The 22680-nt window shown below is 37.4% G+C and overlaps 1 protein-coding gene across 10 annotated transcripts in view; it reads right to left on the minus strand.

Moving 5' to 3' along the window:
- TUT7 (terminal uridylyl transferase 7) overlaps positions 1 to 21938 on the minus strand; it is a 69579-nt gene extending 47641 nt beyond the window's left edge. For 6 of the 10 annotated variants that reach the window (XM_037733885.1, XM_017515594.2, XM_017515590.2 and 3 more), the window contains exons 1-10: positions 21673 to 21937; positions 20089 to 20639; positions 14896 to 15077; positions 14239 to 14355; positions 13551 to 13728; positions 11691 to 11779; positions 9532 to 9583; positions 8558 to 8627; positions 7634 to 7760; positions 6333 to 6452 (exon numbers count right to left, since the gene is read on the minus strand). In XM_037733885.1, coding sequence (XP_037589813.1) covers positions 6333 to 6452; positions 7634 to 7760; positions 8558 to 8627; positions 9532 to 9583; positions 11691 to 11779; positions 13551 to 13728; positions 14239 to 14355; positions 14896 to 15077; positions 20089 to 20608 — 1455 coding nt within the window. In that variant the 5' untranslated portion in view covers positions 20609 to 20639; positions 21673 to 21937. Of the gene's footprint in view, positions 1 to 6332; positions 6453 to 7633; positions 7761 to 8557; positions 8628 to 9531; positions 9584 to 11690; positions 11780 to 13550; positions 13729 to 14238; positions 14356 to 14895; positions 15078 to 20088; positions 20640 to 21628 lie in introns of all 10 variants that reach the window. The other 4 variants (XM_017515595.2, XM_017515589.2, XM_037733886.1 and 1 more) reach the window with 3 other exon arrangements.
- Between the last annotated feature and the right edge of the window lie 742 nt (positions 21939 to 22680).

Raw genomic sequence — 22680 nt, forward strand, 5'->3', positions numbered from 1 at the left:
AAAAAAAAAAAAAAAAGGAACCAGAATATAGTCTATCTTGATCAATATACCATATGGACTCGAAAAAAATATGTATTCTGCAATTATTGGGTATAGTGTTTTATGAATATCACTTAGGAGGTTGGTAGTGTCTATCAGCTTATACTGTCTATACTGTGTGTTTAGCTAACACAGGCGTCAATTAATGAAAGCTGTTAAAAATCTTGTTGTCAGATGGTAGAAAAGATTCCATCACTTTTTACTTCATGTATTTCGGTGCTCTCTTAATAGGTGCAAACATTTATGATTGTTTTGTCTTTCCAATGAATTGACCCTACCCTAATAAAATGTCCTTTTTGTCTTTGGCATATTTTTTTGCTTGAAATCCATCTCATCTGATATTAACATAGCCTCTCTTGTATGGTTACAATTTACATCTTTTGCCATCCACTTACTTTTAACCTATATGTCTTTACATTTTAATTTATTTATTCTAGACAGAATTTAGTCTTACTTTTAAAATTCATTCTGAATGGGATCTAGTTAAACTTAAGAACTTCGCAGCAAAATAAACTATCAACAGAGTAAACAGAAAACCTACAGCATAGAAGACAATTTTGGTGAACATCTACCATCTATAAAGAACTTAAACAAGTTTAGAAGAAAAAAAGAAAAAATTCCATTAAAAAGTTTGGGCAAAGGGCATGAGCAGACACTTTTCTAAAGAAGACATACATGTGGCCAACAAGCATATGAAAAAAGCTCAACATCACTGATCATTAGAAAAATGCAAATCAAAATCACAACGAGATACCATCTTATACCAGTCAGAATGGTTACTATTAAAAAGGCAAAAATAACAGATGCTGGCAAGGTTGCAGAAAAAAGGGAACATTTTCCTCAAAGAGCTAAAGTAGAACTACCGTTCAACCTAGCAATCTCACTACTGAGTATATACCCAGAGGAACAGAAATCATTCTACCATAAAAGCACATGCATGTGAACATTCATTGCAACACTATTAACAATAGCAAAGATGTGGAATCAACCTAGATGCCTATCATTGATACATTGAATAAAGAAAATGTGGTACATATACACTGTAGAATTATTATACAGCCATAAAAAACCAAGATAATGACTTTTGCAGAAACATGGATGGAGCTGGAGGACGTTATCTTTAGCAAACTAGCATAGGAACAGAAAACAAAATGCCAAATACCACAAGTTCTCACTTATAAGTGGCAGCTAAATAATGATAATTCATGGACACAAAGAAGAGAACAATGGACACTGGGGCCTATTTGAGGGTGAAGGGTAGGAGGAAGGAAGAAGAGCAGAAAAAATAACTCTTGGGTTCCAGCCTTAGACTTGAGTGACAAAACAATCTGCCCAACAAACACCTGTGACACGAGTTTACCTGTACAACAAGCTGCAAGCATACCCTTGAGCCCGAAAGTTAAAAAAAATAAATTCTGGCAATCTATGCTTTTTAATGGGGATATTTAGTCTATCAATATTTAAGGTGATTATTGATATCACTGGTTTTAGGTCTAACATTAAACTGTTTTCTGTTTTTCCATTCAGACAAAATTTCCATTTGGTTCTTTTGATATTTCCTACTTCTCTAGCTAACATTTCCTGTCCACTTATTCCAAGTGTATTATTTCCTCTATCTTATGAAGCATAGCTATAACAACTGCTTTAATGTCTTTGACAGTTGCATCTGGGTCATCTTAGGATTTGCATCTGTTCATTTCCTTTTCCTTTGAGAGTAGGTCCCACTTTCACTCTTTCTATTTTGGATTGTATTCTAGACATTATAAATATTATAAAAATTCTGCCATCATTTATTTTACTCCAAAAAGTGATGTTTTTGTTTTAGGGGCAAGTAATTAATTTGTTAAGGCAAACTGGAAATTACCACACCTCAAGTAGATTGTGGTTCAGATCTTGGACCAGTTCTTTTAAGCCTTGGCTCCTAACTATAGGCTGCCCCACACAGGAGTGGTTTAGAAGTCTGGAGTTAATTTGGAAAAATTCTGTCATTAGTATTAAACTATTTCTTCGGCTCTTTTTTTTTCTTCTCCTCTTAGTATTCCCATTATACATATGTTTCAACTTTGACTAATGGACCTGGTTCTTAGGTATTCTGTTCCTTTCTTCATTTCTTTTCCTCTTTATTTTTCAGTTTGAGAATTTTCTGTTGCCATCACTTCAAATTCACTGATTTTTCAGTCTAGTCTACTGATGAGCCCAACGGCATTGTTCATTTCTGTTACAAGTTTTTGGATTTCTAGTATTTCCTTTTAAATCTTTTTAGAGTTTCCAACTCTCAGCTTATATTATCCATTTATTTTTGCATGTTGTCCATTTTTTCCATTATGGCTTTTAGCATGTTAATCATTATTACTTTAAATTTCTGGTCTGACAATTTCAACATTTCTGTCATATCCAAGTTAAGTTCTGATACATGCTCTGTCTCTTCAAACTGTGCTTTTGCCTTTTAGCATGCTTTGTAATTTCTGTTGAAAGCTAGAGATGTACTGGGTAAACAGGCTTTTAGGGTGAGGTTTTGTGTTTATCTAGCTAGGGGTTAGGATGTTTACTGTTTTCTGCAGCTGCAGTGGCTGAAACTTCCTCTGGAGTCCTTGTTTTTGTCTCCTTTGTCGTCTCTATTTCCCTAAAGACTACCTAAAAAAAGGTCTGACACTTGTAGTTCAGACCTTATGATCCCTGGAGAGGGGAAACACTGTATTTTAAGATTAGGTCTCAGTCTTTTAGTGACCCTGTGCCCCTAGGCTGTGATCTAAGTATTTCCCAGTCCTCCTACTACCCACCCCTACTTAGATGAGACAGGAAGGCTAGAGGATGTGGAGTTAGGTACCTCCCTTCCCCTGGGTGGGTTAGGCTTCAGTGAACATGTACCCCTGGAGGGCAGGCTTTCATTAACAACAAAATGCTCTGGGCATTATTTCTAAATGGCTACTTTTCCTCTCATCCTGCCAGAAGTACTTGGGGACTTTTCTCAGCTTTACACCCTCAGAATTTGGTGAGATTCCTAATCCCACACAAAAGTCTAGGGAAGCCCTCCTAAGAACGGGATGAATTTTTAACTCTCAAGTATGTCTAAACTGACCCTTTGGAAATTTGTCATCTACACTTTAAATTTTTCTACCCTAGTATTGGCTTCAGTGGCAGGATTCTGTTCATTTGTTTAGTTTTTTCCTGTGAGGACTAGAGTGACAACTTCCAGGTTCCTTTCAGGCCAAACTAAACTGGTTCAGGAGTTGGCCAGAGATATCCTGAGTTTTTACACTCCGGGTTCTTCTTAAGGGTTCCATTTCTCTTCATTTTAAGAGTTCCACTTCTCTGTTATCTTTCTTTTCAGTTCCTCGTCTTATACCCCTTATCTTCTGATGGCCCTGGTTCCTCTGACCAGAAAGAGGACTGACTTTTGTTTGTTTTAAATCAGAGCTGCCTTTAGGGGTAGAGCTACAGAAAAACAGGTGACTCATTCTGTGTTTGTCATTTGCTCCAAGTTTTGACTCCTCTCCCAAGCCTGTTTGGATTTGTTCAGTCTGCAGGACATTCATGCTGTTGCTTCTGTATTTTGTTCAGAGTTTACAGTTGTTATTTGCAGAAAGATCACTTGATTAGGAGTTCACACTTCCACACCACAAGTAGAACTTGACATTCTACTGAAGGAGAAAACAACTAACATTTTCTCCTTCCTTGCTTCAGGAGTTTTACATTCATTATCTCATTTAAGGTACAGAATGACAGTGAGGCTCAGAGATTAAATAACTCACTCAAGGTCACAAGGATGTGAGTGGTAAAACCAAGATCAGTTCCAGGGCTGTTAAACTTTAAAACTATCCTTTCTTTCTACTATATTATCTGGCATCTCTAAAGTATCAATATCTGCTAAAGACTAGGTTTGTATAATATAAAATTATTCTTCATTCACAACTCACTATAATTAACTTCAATCACATCAAGATTTAATGACAATAAAATGGGAATTCTGATCGGGAGTAAAGGTTGGAGAGGATTGGAGTCTCCAACATGGAAGAGATCTCAGTAGGTTGAGACAGAATGACTAAAAGATTTTTGAAGGCCAGGCATGGTGGCTCACCCCTGTAATCCCAGCACTTTGGGAGGCCCAGACAGGTAGATCAGGAGGTCAGGAGATTGAGACCATGCTGGCTAACACGATGAAATCCCATTTCTACTAAAAATACAACAAAATTAGCTGGGTGTGGCAGTGGGCGCCTGTAGTCCCAGCTACTCGGAAGGCTGAGGCAGAAGAATTGCTTGAACCCAGGAGGCGGAGGTTGCAGTGGGCAGAGATCGCACCACTGCACTCCAGCCTGGGTGACAGAGCAAGACTCCGTCTCAAAAAAAAAAAAAAAAAGATTTTTGAAACGACAGATCAGGGCACACAGGCACAAAACATTAAACTTCTTTACAGGGAATTTGGTCTTGTCCATCTTTGTATTCCCTTCAGGGAGTACTACAATGACTAGTAAACACAGTGCTTTAAATATTTTGAAGGAGTTAACGTGTAAATACTTTCAAGTACATAATTATGAGGACCTCATTGGATTTTCTGCAGAAATAATATATCATTGGATTTTCTGCAGAAATAATCTATGTAAAATATCTAGCATAAATAAGGTATTTAATATTTGCTCCTTTCTCTTCACTCCCTAACTAGTTTAAAATGCTGAAAATGGCAGGTTCATTTTGGTTCAAGTGGTAGTGTGCCTTAATGGATCCAATTATTTCAATCCAGTGTTTGATCACCACATACCTGCTTTTGTCATTAAATTTTGAATAAACAAATAATTGAATCAAAATCAAATTCGGTATCACTTAATTTCCAGCATCACTGACAAGAAAATAATATGCTGGCCGTAGAAAGGGGTATCCACACTACCCTGAAAAATCCTTAGGAGAATCTCATCACCAGAAGAGCTTTTTCTTTTCCCTTCATTCTCATGCTAATGACAGATGACTACTTAGAGAAGATCAAGACACAGGAAAAAGCAGATCTCACTCAGTAAGACAGTAGTGAGCAACTCAACTTATCCAACCTGTTCCAGGGCTTTTTTAGGTGCAGGGGGGTCCAACTGGTTTGATACTTTCCTAAATTCCTGTCTCTCTTAGATCAAGGTGAAAGGAAAACTTCAAAGACTTTCCAGATTCCCACTTGGGTGTGCTGGAAAGAGTTATTTATCAACTAAAGGCTGATTTTGTTCTCTTGCTCTTTTTTCTACCAGGACAGAGGTCTGGTAGAGATACCCTCTTGTGGCTCTGAATTCTCTCATTTCAATATCACAGGTACAAAAAGAACTACCTTTAGGTTACTAGGATACACAACATGCTATAATCCTTTATGCCAGGATAGTTTTATAAGTGGCTTATTCTACTTCAGTCTTTATTCCCAGGGCCTGGTAGATAGAAGTCCCTCCTTAATCTCAGCTTATTAAGGAAAAAATTATCTTTAAATATATTTTTTGATGTGTCCCCATTGTTGAGAACCCCTTAAATAATTAGAGAAACCTGTATGCATTAAGAAAAGTAGTTAAAATAGCCAATGTGTCAAAGTAAGCTTTTCTCTAAGGGGTCTTTCTACAAAATGGGAGTCTTTCTACACATAAAAATATATCAAGGTAATACCAAGGGATTAAAAATAAGGTTTCTAAGAGGATGAGCTAATTATCATTTTCACTCTTTCAGATGGTCTCTTCTTAAATCTTATTTGAACAAATCAACTCAACATTAATTTATCCAGAAAGACTGATCATATGAATTCTAATTCATCTTAAAAATGTCAAAATATTATTCAAGAGATGACTATTAGGTTCTGCATCTTGTGGTACAGGTAGCAATCTCAATGTTTATGTATTTTTTTGTTTTATAGGTTATGGGGAGAAATAGATTAGAAACAGAAAGGAAGTTACAGTGAACCAAATGCTTCCCACAGTCTGTCTGTCTGAAGGTGATAGGTAAATTCAAGTATCAATTTAGAAAACCGTACCCAAAAAAATAATGTATTAAATGGTAAATTTCATACAGGGTCACAGTCTCTTGTTCATCTCAGGACCATATATATTTCAAAAATTAAGAGATTTTGCAGTCTAGAAAGGTAATAATATCCCTAAGCAGGTTACAGGTCAGCATATGGAAATCAAAGACATTAATATTTCAGCAGTGAAAGGTATGAATATTCACACTAATAGAATAAATAAAACCATGTCAGTTCTGGTTAGGTGTCTAGATTTTGAAATTATGCAAAACTTGTATCAAATTCAGTTCAGATATATAAGCAAAAAAAAGTTTTATACCCATGATCCTAGATATACAGGCAAAAGGGGTTCTTTCCTCTGCTGAAGAAAGAAAATGGCCATAAGGGCAAACACATAAGGTGGCAGACCTCCTTCTTCAGGGCGATCTATACTGCAAAGCTACAAACAAGAGAAAAAAAGGTTAAGCATTCTTTTTGCATGAATTTGTCATTTACCCGATTTGGCCTAAAACCTGTAACTTCATTCTTATTACATGATTTATGGTAATTCTTTGGATGAAAATAGCAGTTATAAAATATACAAGTTCCTTATTTATATATAAAACTTCCTTTTGCAGCAACCACATATTGTGGTTTTAAGTCATAGTTTCAATTTTGAATATTTAATCCTGTTAACCATACTCACTCATGGACAGCCCTAAAGTATTATTTCCCATTTTATTTTTTTGATATCCATGGTAAATTCATTCATTTGGTTAGAACATATGTTAATGAATTAAAAATGACTATTCACTTGCAAATGTAAGCCAGTTCGATGGTTCTCTTACCCTAACCTATAGCCTTGATAATGCATGCTTTGGTCACAAAGGTTGATACAGGAAGAGAACATGGACAAACTCATCATCACTAATAGAAAAAACAGCTAAAAAGGCACATTCTACTTAGTGAAGAAGCAGGAGGTGGTTTTCAAAGGATAGTATATTCCAATTATCATTTACCTAGTGAAGAGTGGGACATCGTTTGTTCATTCGGGATTCAAGAAACAGGAACTATCTATTGTTATTGATATACCTGAATCAGTAAAGCTTTTGCTTTTCTCTAAAAGCACATACACAGAATTTCAATTTTATAATCATGATTCAAACTTACATTTGGTGGAATGTTAAATGTTCTACTGTTTGAGTATTTTAATTGGAATATTATATTTAAAACATTATGGAAATGTAAATAAGATCAAAGAGTATCTTCTATTTTCTGCAGTCTCTGTGTATGTTACTGGATATGATATGAGAAGCTTTATCTCAGCTTTTCTGTGCCTAACAACCACTGTGGTAAACTAGTTAAAATGTAAATCCCTGGGCCTTAACCTCTGAGATTTGACCCACAAATCTGATTTTTAATAAGCACTATAAATCATTTTGATCTTTTGAGCAATACTGTTAAAGTGAAACACTGACTCTTCCGTCTGTACATGTTTCTGTTGCAAAATTTAGATGCCTTTCTCCTTTTGATGTCTATAAATATGCATTTAAACATTGAAGATTAAATTAAGTAAAAATCAAAGCATGCTGCTTATACATATGTAGAATGTATTCATGCATTTAAAGAACTCAAGCTTACCTTTGCCCAGTACCTAAAGGCAATCACCAAAGGAATCAGCTTTGGTTCTAGTTTTCCAAGGGCAGTTAAATGCTCTGTTGTCAAACAAGCATTTTCATTTCCCGCGCTCACTTTACAAAGAAGACCACTGGTGAGAGGTAGAGGATAAGAATGGGAAAGAAAAAAAGAAAAAAGTGTTATACAGGTCTTAAAAGTATCTTTTATGCCAACAACTAATATACACGGATAATAAATACTTCAAAAATAAAAAAATCTTAAAAGTTAAACTCACTACATCTTTATGAGTCATTTAAGAAATTGAATTTTCTTTACAAGAAAGATATTGTAGCTATTTCTGAATAAACTTTACTTTTTGGGACTACAATTTTGTGTTTTCAAATATTAAAATTATTTTTTTTGGAAAACATTATAAAATGTTTCAAATGGGAGCATCATTCATCTCTGTAACAATACAAGAGTGTTTTCCCAAGAGTTGGAGGAATCTGCCTAAATGAAGAATCATTACAGCCTATAAATCACCCATTTACAGTAGTGACGGTAATACTTTCACATAGAGGGAGAGAGAGATAAACTGGAAAGGTCACACTGTTAACTCAGCACTGCCATAAATGTTGCTGAAAAGGATGGCAAATACAGGTGATTACAGCAGGTAACTATTTAATAAGGCTGTTTTTTAACGAGTTGAAATGGACTGAAATGTTTCCTTCCTTTATTTTTTCTTTTAAGTCATTTTATTATTTTTAAAATAAGATTTTCCCCTTTTACATCAAATGCCAAAAGTATAGGGAGAATGTTAGTAGGAACCATATGTGATAACCAAATAAAAAGCTTATAATTCTAGAAATTGGACATTAAGATTTAGTAAAGTATTTGTGCTTTTGGCAAATCGATAGTTAATAAATAAACAGTTTAAAGAAATGAGACCTTTGCTTTTCTCTGCACACCACCACTGGCACCCTAGCATGGAAGTCTGCATCAACATCAACAAAGGAGTCTGAGGAAAGAAGAAAAAAAAATACGAAGTGGGTTAATTAAAGCTTTGTTTAAAAGCAGAACCAGATAAAGTACAAGTACCAGTTGTGCCTTAGCTGTTGAGTCTTTTGAATGACCACTACCAAATAAAGCTCTGAAATGACTTGAAAAGGAAAAAGTATTATATTTAAAAATCAAGTTATCACATTAATATAAAATCCTTAGTTTGCAAATGAATGTTTCATGAGAAGTGACTACATCATTGGATCAGAAAATTCAAATGTTACATGGATAACAATTAGAACTACAGATAATACACTTAAAAACAAAGTTGCTGCAAAAGGTACTAAAATGTTCAGTGTTAAAATATGTATCGATTGAAGAAAAAATTTAACTAGAACAAGGAAGATGGGGATGACTAATCCAAGAGATGACAGTTTCTTGAGGCCTATGTAAAAAACAAAAAGCCATAAAGCCCCAAGCTGGACGTTATATTAGACAACTGATAAACCTAAATGGGCACAAATCTGCGGATTCACTAATTAGGGTTGGGTCACACCTATTCACTGTTGGTAAAATAGTGATTTTAACCATTGATAAAAGCAGATTATCCTTTGGCTTTACTCTCAAGAGTACATTTTACATATTTTGCATTTCTTAGTCACATCTAGGACTCATTTAATCTTTAAAAATAGTGATGATGTCATCAAGCTAAAAGCTTTACTTATGAAATGGTTATTCTGCATAGCAGAACTACTAACAGTACTCTAGTTAATAATTCCTGGGCATTTCCCTTGTTTTTTACTTTGGATATTACCCATATAAATAATTTTTAAAACATGCCTTGCTATTTTTAAAGTTTGAGAAATAAGATATATCCAAATTTAGACAACATAAAAATTTTAAAATGTGGAATTTAGCCTTACCACTGTTCTTTAAACATTCTTGAACAAGTAAGAGGACATCTGGCTGAGACATCTAGGAAATAAATCAACGAATACATGAAATTATTCCTAAGTGATTTTGCTTCACTGATATAATAGAGTCATCTGACTGAAGTTCCCCAAGCTCCTTTCTAAATGAGAAATACACATTGCTACCCGAGTAAAGAAACTACTTACTATGCTGTGTGCATATGTCAGTCAAAGACAGATCAACACCAAATGTGGATGAATGTGGGCAAGAGACCTACTACACCATTAACATCTCATGAACTAATTATTGAGGTAACCTGCCTCTCAGCAAGTCTCAAAGTGGTAGCTGGAAATCTGTCAAACTGCTATTACCTCTCACTCTAATACCACTGCAACAGATAGCTTACTGGTCCTGGAGTCAGTCTCGCCTTTCTTTTTAAAATCCTTGTTTCGCATTGGAACCAGAACCATTTAAAATCATAAACTGTATCCTTACAACTCTCAATGACTTCTTACTACCCTTAAATCAAAACCAAATTCTCTACCACGGACTACACTATTCTGCAAGTCCGGCCCAGCCTACCTCTCCATCCTAATTCTCAGTTTTCTCGGTCTCTTTACCACACTTATACAACCTTTCTTTTAGCTCCTTGAATATGCCAAACTCTTTATTGTTTTAGGGTATTTGCAAATGCTGCCCACTTTGCCTGAAACTCTTTTCCTCCCCACCCCTAGCGTTTTCCCCTCTCCCACAGACTCCTTTTCAACTTTTAGAACTCAGCTTAAATGTTCCCTCTTTAAAGAGGCCTTCATGACTGCTGTATCTCTGCCCAGCCCTTGTCCTTTTTCTATCCCTGAACCTTGTTTACCTGCACAGCTCTCACTATAATTACAAGGTAATTACTTATCTCCTTTACTAGATGAGTTCCATAAAGAGGAACTATCTTTGTTTTGTCCTTTATAACTCAGTATGTCTGCCACACAAATGGGATTAGTGAATATTTGCTAAATGAATTAATGACACCAGATCAAAATAACTGCTTTGGCTGGTAAATCACCGATCAGAATTTAAAGTTTAAAAAACGATAAGATCTATTGGGTAGCTTACCAGGTAGCTATAGGAGTCAGGCATAGCAAGTTTTAAAAAATAGTAAGATCTACTGGGTAGCTTACCAGGTAGCTACAGCAGTCAGGTATAGCAAGAGGAGAGAGGTTATGAAATAGAACCTCTGGGGCCCCAGAATCTGGATTGTTTTTTGAGAGAGATGGGGCTGGCCAGGCTGGTCATGAACTCCTGGCGTCAAGTAATCCTCTGACCCTCAGCCTCCGGAGTAGCTGGGAAGAGAGGGTTAAACCACTGCGCCCAGTTCACAATCCGGATTTTTAACAAGCAACCCAAGTAACTGCAAACAGATCATCTATAAACAAGCCTGTGGGAACTACTGGTAGAGAAATGGATAATTTACTAAAGTGCCCTTCAGGTTTTTTGTTTGTTTGTTTGTTTTTTTAAGAGATAGGGTCTCACTATGTTACCCAAGCTGGAATGCAGCAGCAATTCTCAAGTGCAGTCACAGCTCACTACAGCTTCAAACTCTGGGCTCATGATCACCCCGCCTCAGCCTCCAGAGTAGCTGGGACTGCAGGACTGTACCACCGTGCCCAGCTACATTCCAGTTTTAAAATTCTAAGTCATAAACATACTTTTCAATCATGTTTAAACCAGAAATCCAAGATAAGTGTGATTCTTTAAAAGCGTAACTACTTCAACAAAATAAGTATACAAAAAGAGGAAATTCCAGAGATAATTAAGCTTTCAGATCATAAATCTTTAAATATCTACACTGTTTAAAATCTGAATTCCCTTCCTGCCATTGGAAAGTTGATTTTATCAAGAAAATTTATTGTAACAGAAAAAAGTAAAAGTAACAGAACCTAAATATCCCCATTAGGTGCACATGGTTGGAAAACCAGTGTTGGAAGTATGAAAGATCTACAGAGTAAAATAAGCATAAAAATTTGCAGGGTATTTTTTTTTTTTTTTAAAAAGACTCTGAAACTGAAGGCAAGTGGATGCTGTCATTACACTTAAAATATATTCATAGACAGTTTACATTTGCAATAAAGAATTTCTATACCACTCTCAAAATGCCAACATTTCATTTTGTACTTACAATGGCTGGAAATTGGATGTCAATGTTCACATCTGAATTTTTGAAACCCAATCTGCTACAGGATGACCCATATAATCTTAGCGAACAATCTAAAAATAAATAAATGAAAGTTATAAATGTAGAATTTCTCAAAAGTTATAACAACGAACAGCTATTTCAGAAACAGAACCATTAGTTAAAATTACACACAAAAGCAAACTTGTATTCAAGACTGGCATAAACCAAGGACAGGAATAGGTGGCTCTTTGCTCTTCACTTAATCAATCACGGAAGGCTACATCAGCTATGATTTAGCTTAACAGCCATTCTTCATGTCAGTTGTAAAATGTCAAACTGCTACATTATCAGGTTCACAGTTTATGAAGAAAATACTATTTGAAATTTTTTAAATGTGCCAGTTGAAAAAGGGTGCCTTTGTTTCAGATTATAAACCTGGTAGTATATTCAAGAGCTAATGAAACATTTCTTTTCACCTTTTAGAATGCACACATAGGTGTAATTTGCTATAAAGAGGTTTTATTAAAACAATAATAAAATAATCTTTTGGCATATTTAATATGAAATTTTCATTACATTATGAACAAAAAGCATTTGTTATAACATAATCTCTATCAGATAAACTTTTGAAGAATAATTACAACATCACTGATATAATTTAAAATGCTAGGCAGCACACACTTCACTCTTCAGAGGAAGATGTGCATTTATGTGTACTACCTGTATATATGGCATTTATTTTCAATGTTTTACTATGATGCCAAAATAGTATCCTTTCTCATTAGAGATTGGTTGTTTTGTTTAAGGTTTGCTAAAATTCAAGTGATTTCCTTGGGTTTCAGCAGTTTTCCACAACAAAGTACATTCATTTTTACTTGAAACTCTAAAGCAAAAATCATCAAAGTTACAATTGACTTTTCAGGAGATACTTATATAATAAAATGAGTAGATTATTTTCCCTTATTCTTATGAAAGTACATATATTACAAATACTATATGTATGCTCTTTCAGGAGAGCAAATGGTTTTAAGGTTTATAAGGTGACAAATATAAATAATGATTCCAACCCTAGCTGTGGATCAGAATCACTTGTTGAGCTTTGTAAAAACTGTTGTCTGCGGCTTCACAGATAATTCTGATGCACAGCAAGGATTGAGAATGATTAAGCTATTCCAACCATTTACCTAAACAGGAATGGCCAGTGGGGGCTGGGGGATGACATGGGGTGGGGTTTGTTGCTATCAAGGATTGACAGTAGTTGTGTCAGGCACTGACCATACCTAGCTTTAAATTTTCATAGTAATACACTCCAAACAGTTGTCCCCCCTCCCCATTATGCCAAGGATCTAAAGTTAAAAATAGGCAGAAGACAGACATAACTTGGAAAATCAATTCAACAGTACACAAAATCCATTACAAATTTCTTAAAACTAGTTTTGAAAGTTCATTTTAAATGTTGCAATTCTTTTAATAAAGTTAAAAAAATTTTTTTTTGAAATAAATAAACTGAAAATAATTTCAGGATACTTCTCTTGATTTTAACTCAAAATTTAGTGTCAATTTAGATGAGTAGAAAGGCAAACAAATATATACTGAACAGTCCCATAGTGCCCCAACAATATGTAGCATTCAACTTAACGTTCACACACACGGTAAAATTTATAATGGAAACAGGTTTACAATGGCAATGTATGTGAAAGTCCTTGTTACCTTGGGAAAAACCAGCGAAAACAAACCAAAAAAACCAGAAAACACAAGAGCTTCATGACATGGCAAATTATCTGGTGAAAATTACTACTGGTAGGAGAAATGAATGAGGTACTTTTAGGTACTTAAACAGAAAAAAGCAAACCTAGAAAATACCTGGTAACTTGTGTTGAAACACATTTTCCATGATACGTTTGATTTCTAGCCTCTGTTCCAAGTTCTCACTGTGTAAGCCAAATTCCTGTACTACTTTGTCAATGGCAATGCCAACTGCATTTATCTGGGAGGGTGTTGGTGGGGGTAACGTAGTGAGCAACTCTTCCTCTTGCTTCTCCTTTTAAGATCAAATGTTGAAATTAAAAATGACTTACAGTTTTTAACCTTCTACCATTCACAAAGACAATAAGGCCCTACAGAGTTTTCTTTTTCTTAGCCCTCCCTTCTCATCTTAGCTCTGTTACTCTTCATCCTATCAAACTTATTTCCTTATGCACATAATATGAATCAGTGATAACAGAGGATAAGCAGGCACAAGGTGAAACTATAAGGAAAGAATATTAAAAACCGCACTTAAAAACAATGTTTGCTTTAATATTAGTATAAGGACATATACCTAGGTCCAATCAATGACTTCATATATCCTGATGCTGCCCTTAAGAAAATTCACAAGACTAACCAGTAAAACACATCTGACCTAATATATTATGTATTTTGGCTCAAATTATTCAATAAATAAAGCAGTAAGCTTATCAATAGCATAGCCTTAAGGAGAAGAAAGCCACAAAGATGACAAGTAATAACAACTGACAAGTAAGCAGACTTGTTTCGGTTACATTCAACTTACCTTAATGTTTTTCTTGTGCCTCTTCTCCTTGATATGCTTATGGGCAAATGCAATGGATTCAATTAAAACATCACAGAGTCTGCAGGTGTACTTTGCTGTAGGGTAGTTTCGTGGTCGCTATAATTTGAAGAGATTTATTTAGAGAGAGATATACGTATAACCAAACATTCAGATAAACAAAATCAGCCAGGAAATAATTTCCCCTTCAATTTATTTTCTCTAAAGAGACAGGGGTCTCACTATGTTGCCCAGGCTGAAGTGCACTGGCTATTCACAGATGCCATTATAGCATACTACAGTCCCAAACTCCCGAGCTTAAGCAATCCTCTTGCCTTAAACTTCACAAGTGACTGGGGCTATAGGAACACCACTGTGCCTGGCTGCTTCTTTTTTAAAAAAATTGCTACTGTTATTGTTCCCTTTATCACAACCCTAACAGTCATTTTAAGTATAATAGCAATGACTCCTAATCCTATTAAATCACACTGGATATCACTTTTAACTTGTAGTGCTTAAATACCAATAAACAGAGTAGGGTATCTAACTGATCAGAGCACGTATACTCAATTACTAACAAAGTTTAGGTCAAAACCAGAATTCTAACCAACATATATATACATACGTACATATATATATATATATATATATGGATGTTACCCTTTTTAGCCTGTCAATGCAGTCTCTTTTCAGTCTCTCCTCAGCCTGCTGTAAGCCCAGCAGCTCCTTCGTTGAAAGCACAGACTCGTCGATCACGGGGCCCTCCAAGTCTGCATCCTGCTCATTTTCCTCATTTCTAGTCTTCCGTGGCTTCCTAGGCCTGGACCTCTGCTTCTTGTTTTCTTAAGTTGGGAGAAAAACATTATTGGCAATATTGAATAATGCTACTCCTGAGTAAAAAGCAGACCTTACATATATATTAAATCATGTGGGAGAATAAATCACATCTGAATGCACAGCAGAAGGAAAGGTAGTTGTTCCATGTACAAAATGCTTGAATACCGTAGTCAGTGAGCACATCGCCTGCAGACGTTAATCCATAGAAATCATCATTTTGGAAAACTTAAAGGAATTCTACTTCTATCATATAGTTTATTTTTGTTATCTCTTCCTGGTATACTGTTGAGTATACTCAAACAACAGAAAAATTATACTCTGAAGGCAACTATATCTATAATTCTATTACATGTAATATATTACAATACATACTGTAAATATATCTAATATATTCTAATAATACTTGAAAGTACACCTATTCTAATTAAAACCATCCACATTTGCTTTCATTTTCTGTAAGTGAACAAACTCAATAAGGCAAAATGGACAATGTACCCCTGGACAACTGAGAAATTAACTACATCCTCATGTGGAGTGAAAAATCAATCATTTAGTTGCAAATTTAGCCTTCAGTAACACGTAAGCCGGGTCCCTCCATTAATATGAAGAAGTTGAAGCCAAACCTTTATTTACTAAGGACAACTATCTCTCATTTTATCTTTACTTTCATTTTAGCTTCTTTGAATGGCCTGTACACTGAGCATATTTCAAAGGAAAAAAACTGGCAATTGAAACAAAAGTTTTCTCTAAGTACATTTGTTTATAAACCCTGCTATTAGTTCTACAGTCCTTATAATGAATAATAATTCTCTTCCTTTTTAAAACCTACCACTTTTCAACTTTAAAGTGATTGTGGGATTAAACTATAAAAAATTGTTTTATATAGCTTTGATAACTTCTTTTAACTTTTGAAAAATGAAACTATTAGTAACACATTAGTGCTTGGAAATATAAACCTACTGAAATGTCCTACATGAGGCAATTACTCCATAAAGTTTTCAGAGAGACTCACTATTACTAGTATGGCAATTACAATGAGCTGGCTGGCTGAAAAAAATCTGTCCAAAAAGGAAATATAAGGCCTCCAATTTTATAAAAAGCTTGCTGAGAGCTCTAAAGGATAGCCAGCAAGCATTGCTTTAAAACTACCTGAGATGACTATCATGACATTCTGCAAACAACTTCCATAATATGAGAAAATTAAAAAAAAAAATTAAAGTGTTAGAAAAGTAGTTTTAAAAAAATCAGTCAAAAGGCACTGAACAAATAAATACTAAAAGGTTAAGTTGTCATTTGAACAGAAAATCAGGCTACCTTGGGCTACCTTAATACTTCCTTTTTAATACTTCCCCTACTCCCAATTAAATTTATCATAATCTTTTAAGGCCAGTATTCCTGGTCTGAACAATTTTTTTAATTCAGATAAGCACCTCTTTTACTTAGAGACGTGTCCACTCTCATTTAGTTTGCTTACCATTATAAATGTTATCAAAAAAGTTACATCTGACTTTATTATTACAGGTTTCTTAGGCAAAAACTCATTACAAATTTCGAATAATATTCCAACACCCTTTAGAAAAACCCCTATTAGTTTGCAAGCCAGTGACTGATAGGGAACTGAATTCGTTTTTAAACCCTTCCTCTCTTCTGGTCACAAAACATTCTCCATATTACTGTACTTGCTGTCACTTTCTAGAAAGAGTAACTTCTCTCTTCCTCCAAAGACCACAAGTAACTAACTCCTATCGCTTTTATACAGAAGTGGATGGCTGCAGAAATTCTGTCAGATAACGGCAGCTACCAGGATGGTGTATCTTATTATGCAATAGATTTAAAGCACTTTATATGTACTGCCTCAATTTAATCCCTACAGCAATCCTGCTAATACTAATATCGTCCCCATTGTACAGATGGGGACAATGCTAATCCAAGAGAACAACTTCTCCAAAACCACCTGGCTAAATCAAAGTAAAGGGATTGAAAATATAGATTAAAATATGGATGGGGACAGGTGCAGTGGGTCATGCCTGTGATCCCCAGCATTTTGGGAGACTGAGGTGGGAGGATTGCTTGAGCTCAGGAGTTCAAGACCAGCCTGGGCAACATAGTGAGACGTCATCTCTAGCAAAAATGAAAACAATCAGCCAGGGAAGATGACATGCTCCTGTGTGTTCCAGCTACTCAGGAGGCTGAGGTGGGAGCATTGCTTAAGTCCAGGAGGTGAGGCTGCGGTGAGCCATGATTTCACCATCGCACTCCAGCCTCAGTGACACAGTGAAACTGTCTAAAAACAAACAAAGGATAGAATCCTGAAATTCAGCCTTTTATCTAACAACATAAAAACTGGAAAAAAGTTACTAAAAGCCCTTCTTGGAACATACCCATTCACATCTACAGTGGACTAGCACTGACAAGGTAACGCAACCTTCTGAACTGAGTTTCCCAGGAATCCATGGTAAAAACTGTCAAAAACTCTCACTGGAGGGACTCTTGGAGGGTTAAGCTAGGTACTGATGAGAAATTCTCATAATTAGTTAGAGGAAGACTACCTGGCTCACCTCAGATTTATTGTCATAACAGTTCTCTACATTCAGCATTCCAAGTTTCCCTATTTTATTTGCATATGGTTCACAAAGGACATGTGTATTTAAGTGGATGCTTTCCAGCTATGATCATTAATGGCAATGTCCCAAATACATTAAATTGGCAACCTAGACATTTGAGGGATAAGGTAGGGGCAGTAATGTAGAGCTAAAGAAAAAGAAAGTAGTGCTGTATTTCAGGCACACAAAAAAAAAAACAACTCTAACATAATTTTCATTATATCTTCTCACACTGTTCCTTATTTTTTATCTGCTTATTTTTTTGAGATGGAGTCTCACTCTGTCGCCCGGCTGGAGTACATGGCACCATCTCGGCTCACTGCAACCTCCGCCTCCCGGGTTCAAGTGATTCTCCTGCCTCAGCCTCCTGAGGAGCTGGGACTACAGATGCGTGCCAGCACACCTGGCTAATTTTTGTATTTTTAGTAGAGACAGGGTTTCACCATGTTGGCCAGGGTGGTCTCAATCTCTTGAGCTCATGATCTGCCCACCTTGGCCTCCCAAAGTGCTGGTATTACAGGCGTGAGCCACCGCGCCCGGCAGACCCTTTCTTACTAAGACACAATTTTGATAAATAAATTTCAATCTCTTTAATGAGATCCTTTTTTACTTTATACTTTCAGTTGAATAGTCTCTAAAGTAAATGTTACATCAAATCCTAATACTTCCAATATGAAGCCTTTACTCAATAATTGTGAAAGAATATACCTGTATGTCATACAGGGAAAATATGCAAGCTTTTGAATTACCTCCAATAAAATGACAGCAAAATGCATTTTCTATTCAAATACACTTAAAAGCAACTTTAAGTTGCTTTTATAAGAACACATATAAGATAAAAATACATACAAAAGTTTTCTAGTCAACAACCGGTTGCAAATTTTTGATCTATAAACATTCTTTTTAAAATGCTTTTCGGTCAAGCACAATGGCTCACGTCTGTAATCCCAGCACTTTGAGAGGCTGAGGCAGGCAGATCAGGAGGTCAGGAGATGAAGACCAGCCTGGCCAAAATGCTAAAACCCCATCTCTACTAAAAATACAAAAATTAGCTGGTTTGGTGGTGTGTGCCTGTAGTCCCAGCTACCCAGGAGGCTGAGGCAGGAGAACTGCTTGAACCTGGGAGGCAGAGGTTGCAGTGAGCCGAGATTGCACCACTGTACTCCAGCCTGGAAGACAGAGTGAGACTCTGTCTCAAAAAGTAAAATATAAAATAAAATAGAAATAAATAAATAGATCTGACAACTAGAAGTATCTCTGAAAAGCACATTTCCCCCCATTTAATATTAACAAATGCTTGAGACTTTTATTTTTATCCTAAGACCTTGTAAAGATAAGAGATGACCTTTTCACTTTTAAGTATTCTATATGCACAGGACACAAATTCAAACACCTTATAGGTAATCTATATATGAACTGGCCACTATGAGATAACATGAAGGGAAAAGGCATGGGGTGGTCTAGAAAGTGGCTGCATTGACTGAATGCATTTAAACTCAAAAATTTTATTTAAAAGTGCTGGCCAGTTTGCAACACATTCTATGCGACCACTAAGAGGCTTTCAGCCAATAAACTTACAAAGTCCAGGTTTCCAACTATGATACTATTGTTTCATTTTTTCCATCTAATTTATATCTTTACTTCATTTCAGTGAATATTGCCCATTAGACAAAAATAACCTTCCTGTTTGTAGAAATCACTGCCACATGGACAAAATCTACCTTTTGCTTTTAGAAAAACATATTATCTCCTTATTATCCCTTTGGGGCAATTAACCAAGCATGTGAGGGCACTTCGAAATTAGTTTTGGTCTTATTGAAACCAAACAGCAAAGCTTGAATCTGTATTTCTGACTTTCTAAACTTGTTTCTCAACCTGTCATGATCCTTTTGAAAAACAAAAATCTTAGATTATCCTTCTCAGGACACTGACACTACACCCAAAAGATGTATCTCTTGTTGCAGGAAATAAACACAGTCTATATTGTGTTTTTACATCAACAGATAAGTTTTTTTTAAAAAAAAAAGTTTATATTCTGTCGTGTATATTATGAACACATTCATTATTCAAATGCAAAAGTATAATCATAATTGTTAAAATATACACACCACTGAGCAATTATGATATGGTCCCCTGAGGCATATAACTACCCTCTTGTGTAAAAAACATGTTACAGAAAACATGTTTACTAAAGTAAAATGAGCCTTGGGGCACAATAAACTTTTAAAGGGATCAAGATGTGAAATGTGTTGAAGCTGCCCAAATATCATGATTACAGTCCTTAAAATAATCACAATAAGTGACCACATCTTAAAACAGAAACTATGAAAAACTGAAACTAAATTGCTGAAAATAACAAAACTCATTTGGATGAAAAAGAATAAGACATCGCTGACAAGTTGGAAAACATTACCAGGACTTCCTGCTTCCATTTCTGACGTGGTTTCTAGGCTTGTTAGGTCTTTATGAAACAGTCGTCTTACAGTTCTGCAGCCTCTTGTGTCTTGCCACCTATAACCATCTTCATTTTCTTGAAAGGAGTCTTTTCTTGGTCTGTTTATAACAGAAATTCTAGGTCCAGGTTTGAATTCTCTCCAGTTGTCTGAATTACCAGTATGTTCATCAGACAGCCGTCTCTTACTCTGATCTTTGTGGTTGTCATTTATCCAAGCGGGTTGACTGTAGATTGGGTTTTTAAATGCATACGGATTGCTGGAAACAGCACATGGTCCTTTTCTGGGGTTATTCCCATAGTTCCCTGGTGTTACCTTTTTTTTTTGAAGGCCCTTTTCCATTTTACTGCCATGGCCTTTAGCATAGTCATCCATTATTAAATAATCTTGTTGGGGGTGACCCCTTCTGAAATCATCATCATCTATAGTCCCTCGGTCTTTAGTGCGCTTCACGAAATAAGGTTTTGCTGTATCTCCCATGGTCTTTGACTTCAATTTTCTTACTTTGCACCTGAAAGAAGGCATTTTGGGGAAACATCAAACTATATAACAAGATATCACACAAGTATACAAAATAACACCTTTATCGTGCAGATGCCCAAAAGCCTTTAAGAAAGAAACTTTCTCTATTTTTTTAAAACAAAAATTCTATCACATCCTTAATAATCAGTGCATTACCCTAGAGGTTGAGAGCCTTGGTCCTCTAATATTCTTCATGAAAATTAATACTATTTAGCATGAAGAATAAATCTGTGAATAAGAGGTCTATAGATTCGAGAACTGTAGCATAGCAGAATATTACTCATAACAAGTTTGGTGGGCTTTTCCCTACGTAACAATGCGTTTCTCTTCAAAGAAAACCTCATCCGAAGCCAATATATTACTAAACTCCCGAAAGAGTCTTTTTTTTGAAGTGGGCAATTATTTGTAAGTGTTATACACCGAAACTTTACGTCAACGGAGTACTACATCTCTCAACTCCCAATTTCCGTCCCTTCACCACCACCATTCCGGACAGACCGGCTTTGAGCGCTTAGGTTACGGAGGGGCTGGGCTCCAGACCAAGGTGTAGTTGTAATCAAAGGGGCTGGGTTTCCGATCAAGCGACAACTCCAGCTAACATCCTCAATCCCCGTTCTCCAACCACAAACAAGTCTGGTTTTGTCAGGAACAGCAATTCCCCGAGGAATGACACTCCTTTTCAATCCTCATCTGAACGCTCCACCACCGATCTGCCTCAGTTTCCACCTTTCTGAGCCCGACGCGGAGAAAGAGGAGGCGTCCCTGCACTCCTGGCCAAGAAGCCGCCGTGGGGACCAGGAAGCAGGAAGTGACCTGCTGCCTCCATGGGGTTCCGGGGTTCCCCCAGCCGGCCAGGGGGCCAGAGACGAATGCCTTGACCCAAATCCCATCTTCTGTGCCCTCAGAGTGTGACAAAAAGTGAAAACACGGACTCGAACCGAGAGCTCAGTCTCTGCCGGCCTGGGGTTCCTCGGTCACCTAAACTGGTGCGAGGAGGCCGACGGGGGATGGAACCAACGTACCTCCGGGGCCAGGCGGACCGCTACTCTGGAGTCCAGGAAACCCACTGGAGAATCAGCGCGGAGGCGAGTCTGGCAGGGACGTGAGGAGAAGGCGCCCAGGATCACTCACCACCTTCGCCGCGGTCCCCAGCCTCTTCCTGTCCCGGCCGGGCTCCCTCTCCGTGTTTTCCTTCGGCCCCACTTCCGGCGCTCAGCGCTGTCTCATTGTGCGCGATTGGGAGCCGACTGTGCCCCCGCCCTAGCGCTCCGCCGCGCACACCGGAAACGCGCGCCGCGCCGGGAGGGCCGCCCGCCGCGCCCCGCCCCGCGGTGCCCCGCCCACGCTCGGGGTCCGCCCCGCGCGCTTTGCCCCGCCTGGTCCAGCCTGGCCCCGCCTGGTCCGCGTCCCAGCACCCGCCCTCTGGGTGTCGGGCGTCTGGTCTGGCCCTGGGGCGCGCCCCTCGGCGCTGGCGGATTACTGGCTGCTTGTGGGATAGCCGGTTCGCCGGTTTTACCGGCGCGCGGGGGCCAGGCCCCAACAACTCCCGAGAGCAGCACCGGCCCCTTTTCCGTCCCGGCTTCGACGCGCCTCAGGCTCCGCTCTCTGCTCTGGGCGCTGAATGCTCGAGAGAGGCGCGGGAGCCGAGACTTCTGCGCCCGGAGGGGGACGCGGAGCCGGCGGGAGGGCACAGCCGAATTCCCGGTGCTCGGGGCCTGAGCTTTGCCCCTATGTGCTGCCTGGTAGCTTCCAGGGGGAGCGAAGGCTCCGAGGCCTCATAGCGCTCTTGGTGTTTTTCTGATAATTCGGCGTGATTATTTTCGTGAATTCTTAATTGCCGACCTTGTAGAAATGCCAGCATTTAAACATCCACTGCTCACCCAGATCTCAGAGTGGTCAAGGAAAATGGTCTGCTTTTATGTTAGGTTGTTTAGGGATAACTTTTACTTAAAAAAAAAAAAAAGTGCGTTTCGAAGAGTATGTGTAATGGCAAGGGATGACCAGGGACCGTTAAACTACAACTTTTGAAC

This window comes from Cebus imitator, unplaced genomic scaffold (genome assembly GCF_001604975.1).
Source record: "Cebus imitator isolate Cc_AM_T3 unplaced genomic scaffold, Cebus_imitator-1.0 Scaffold553, whole genome shotgun sequence".
NCBI lineage: Eukaryota > Metazoa > Chordata > Mammalia > Primates > Cebidae > Cebus > Cebus imitator.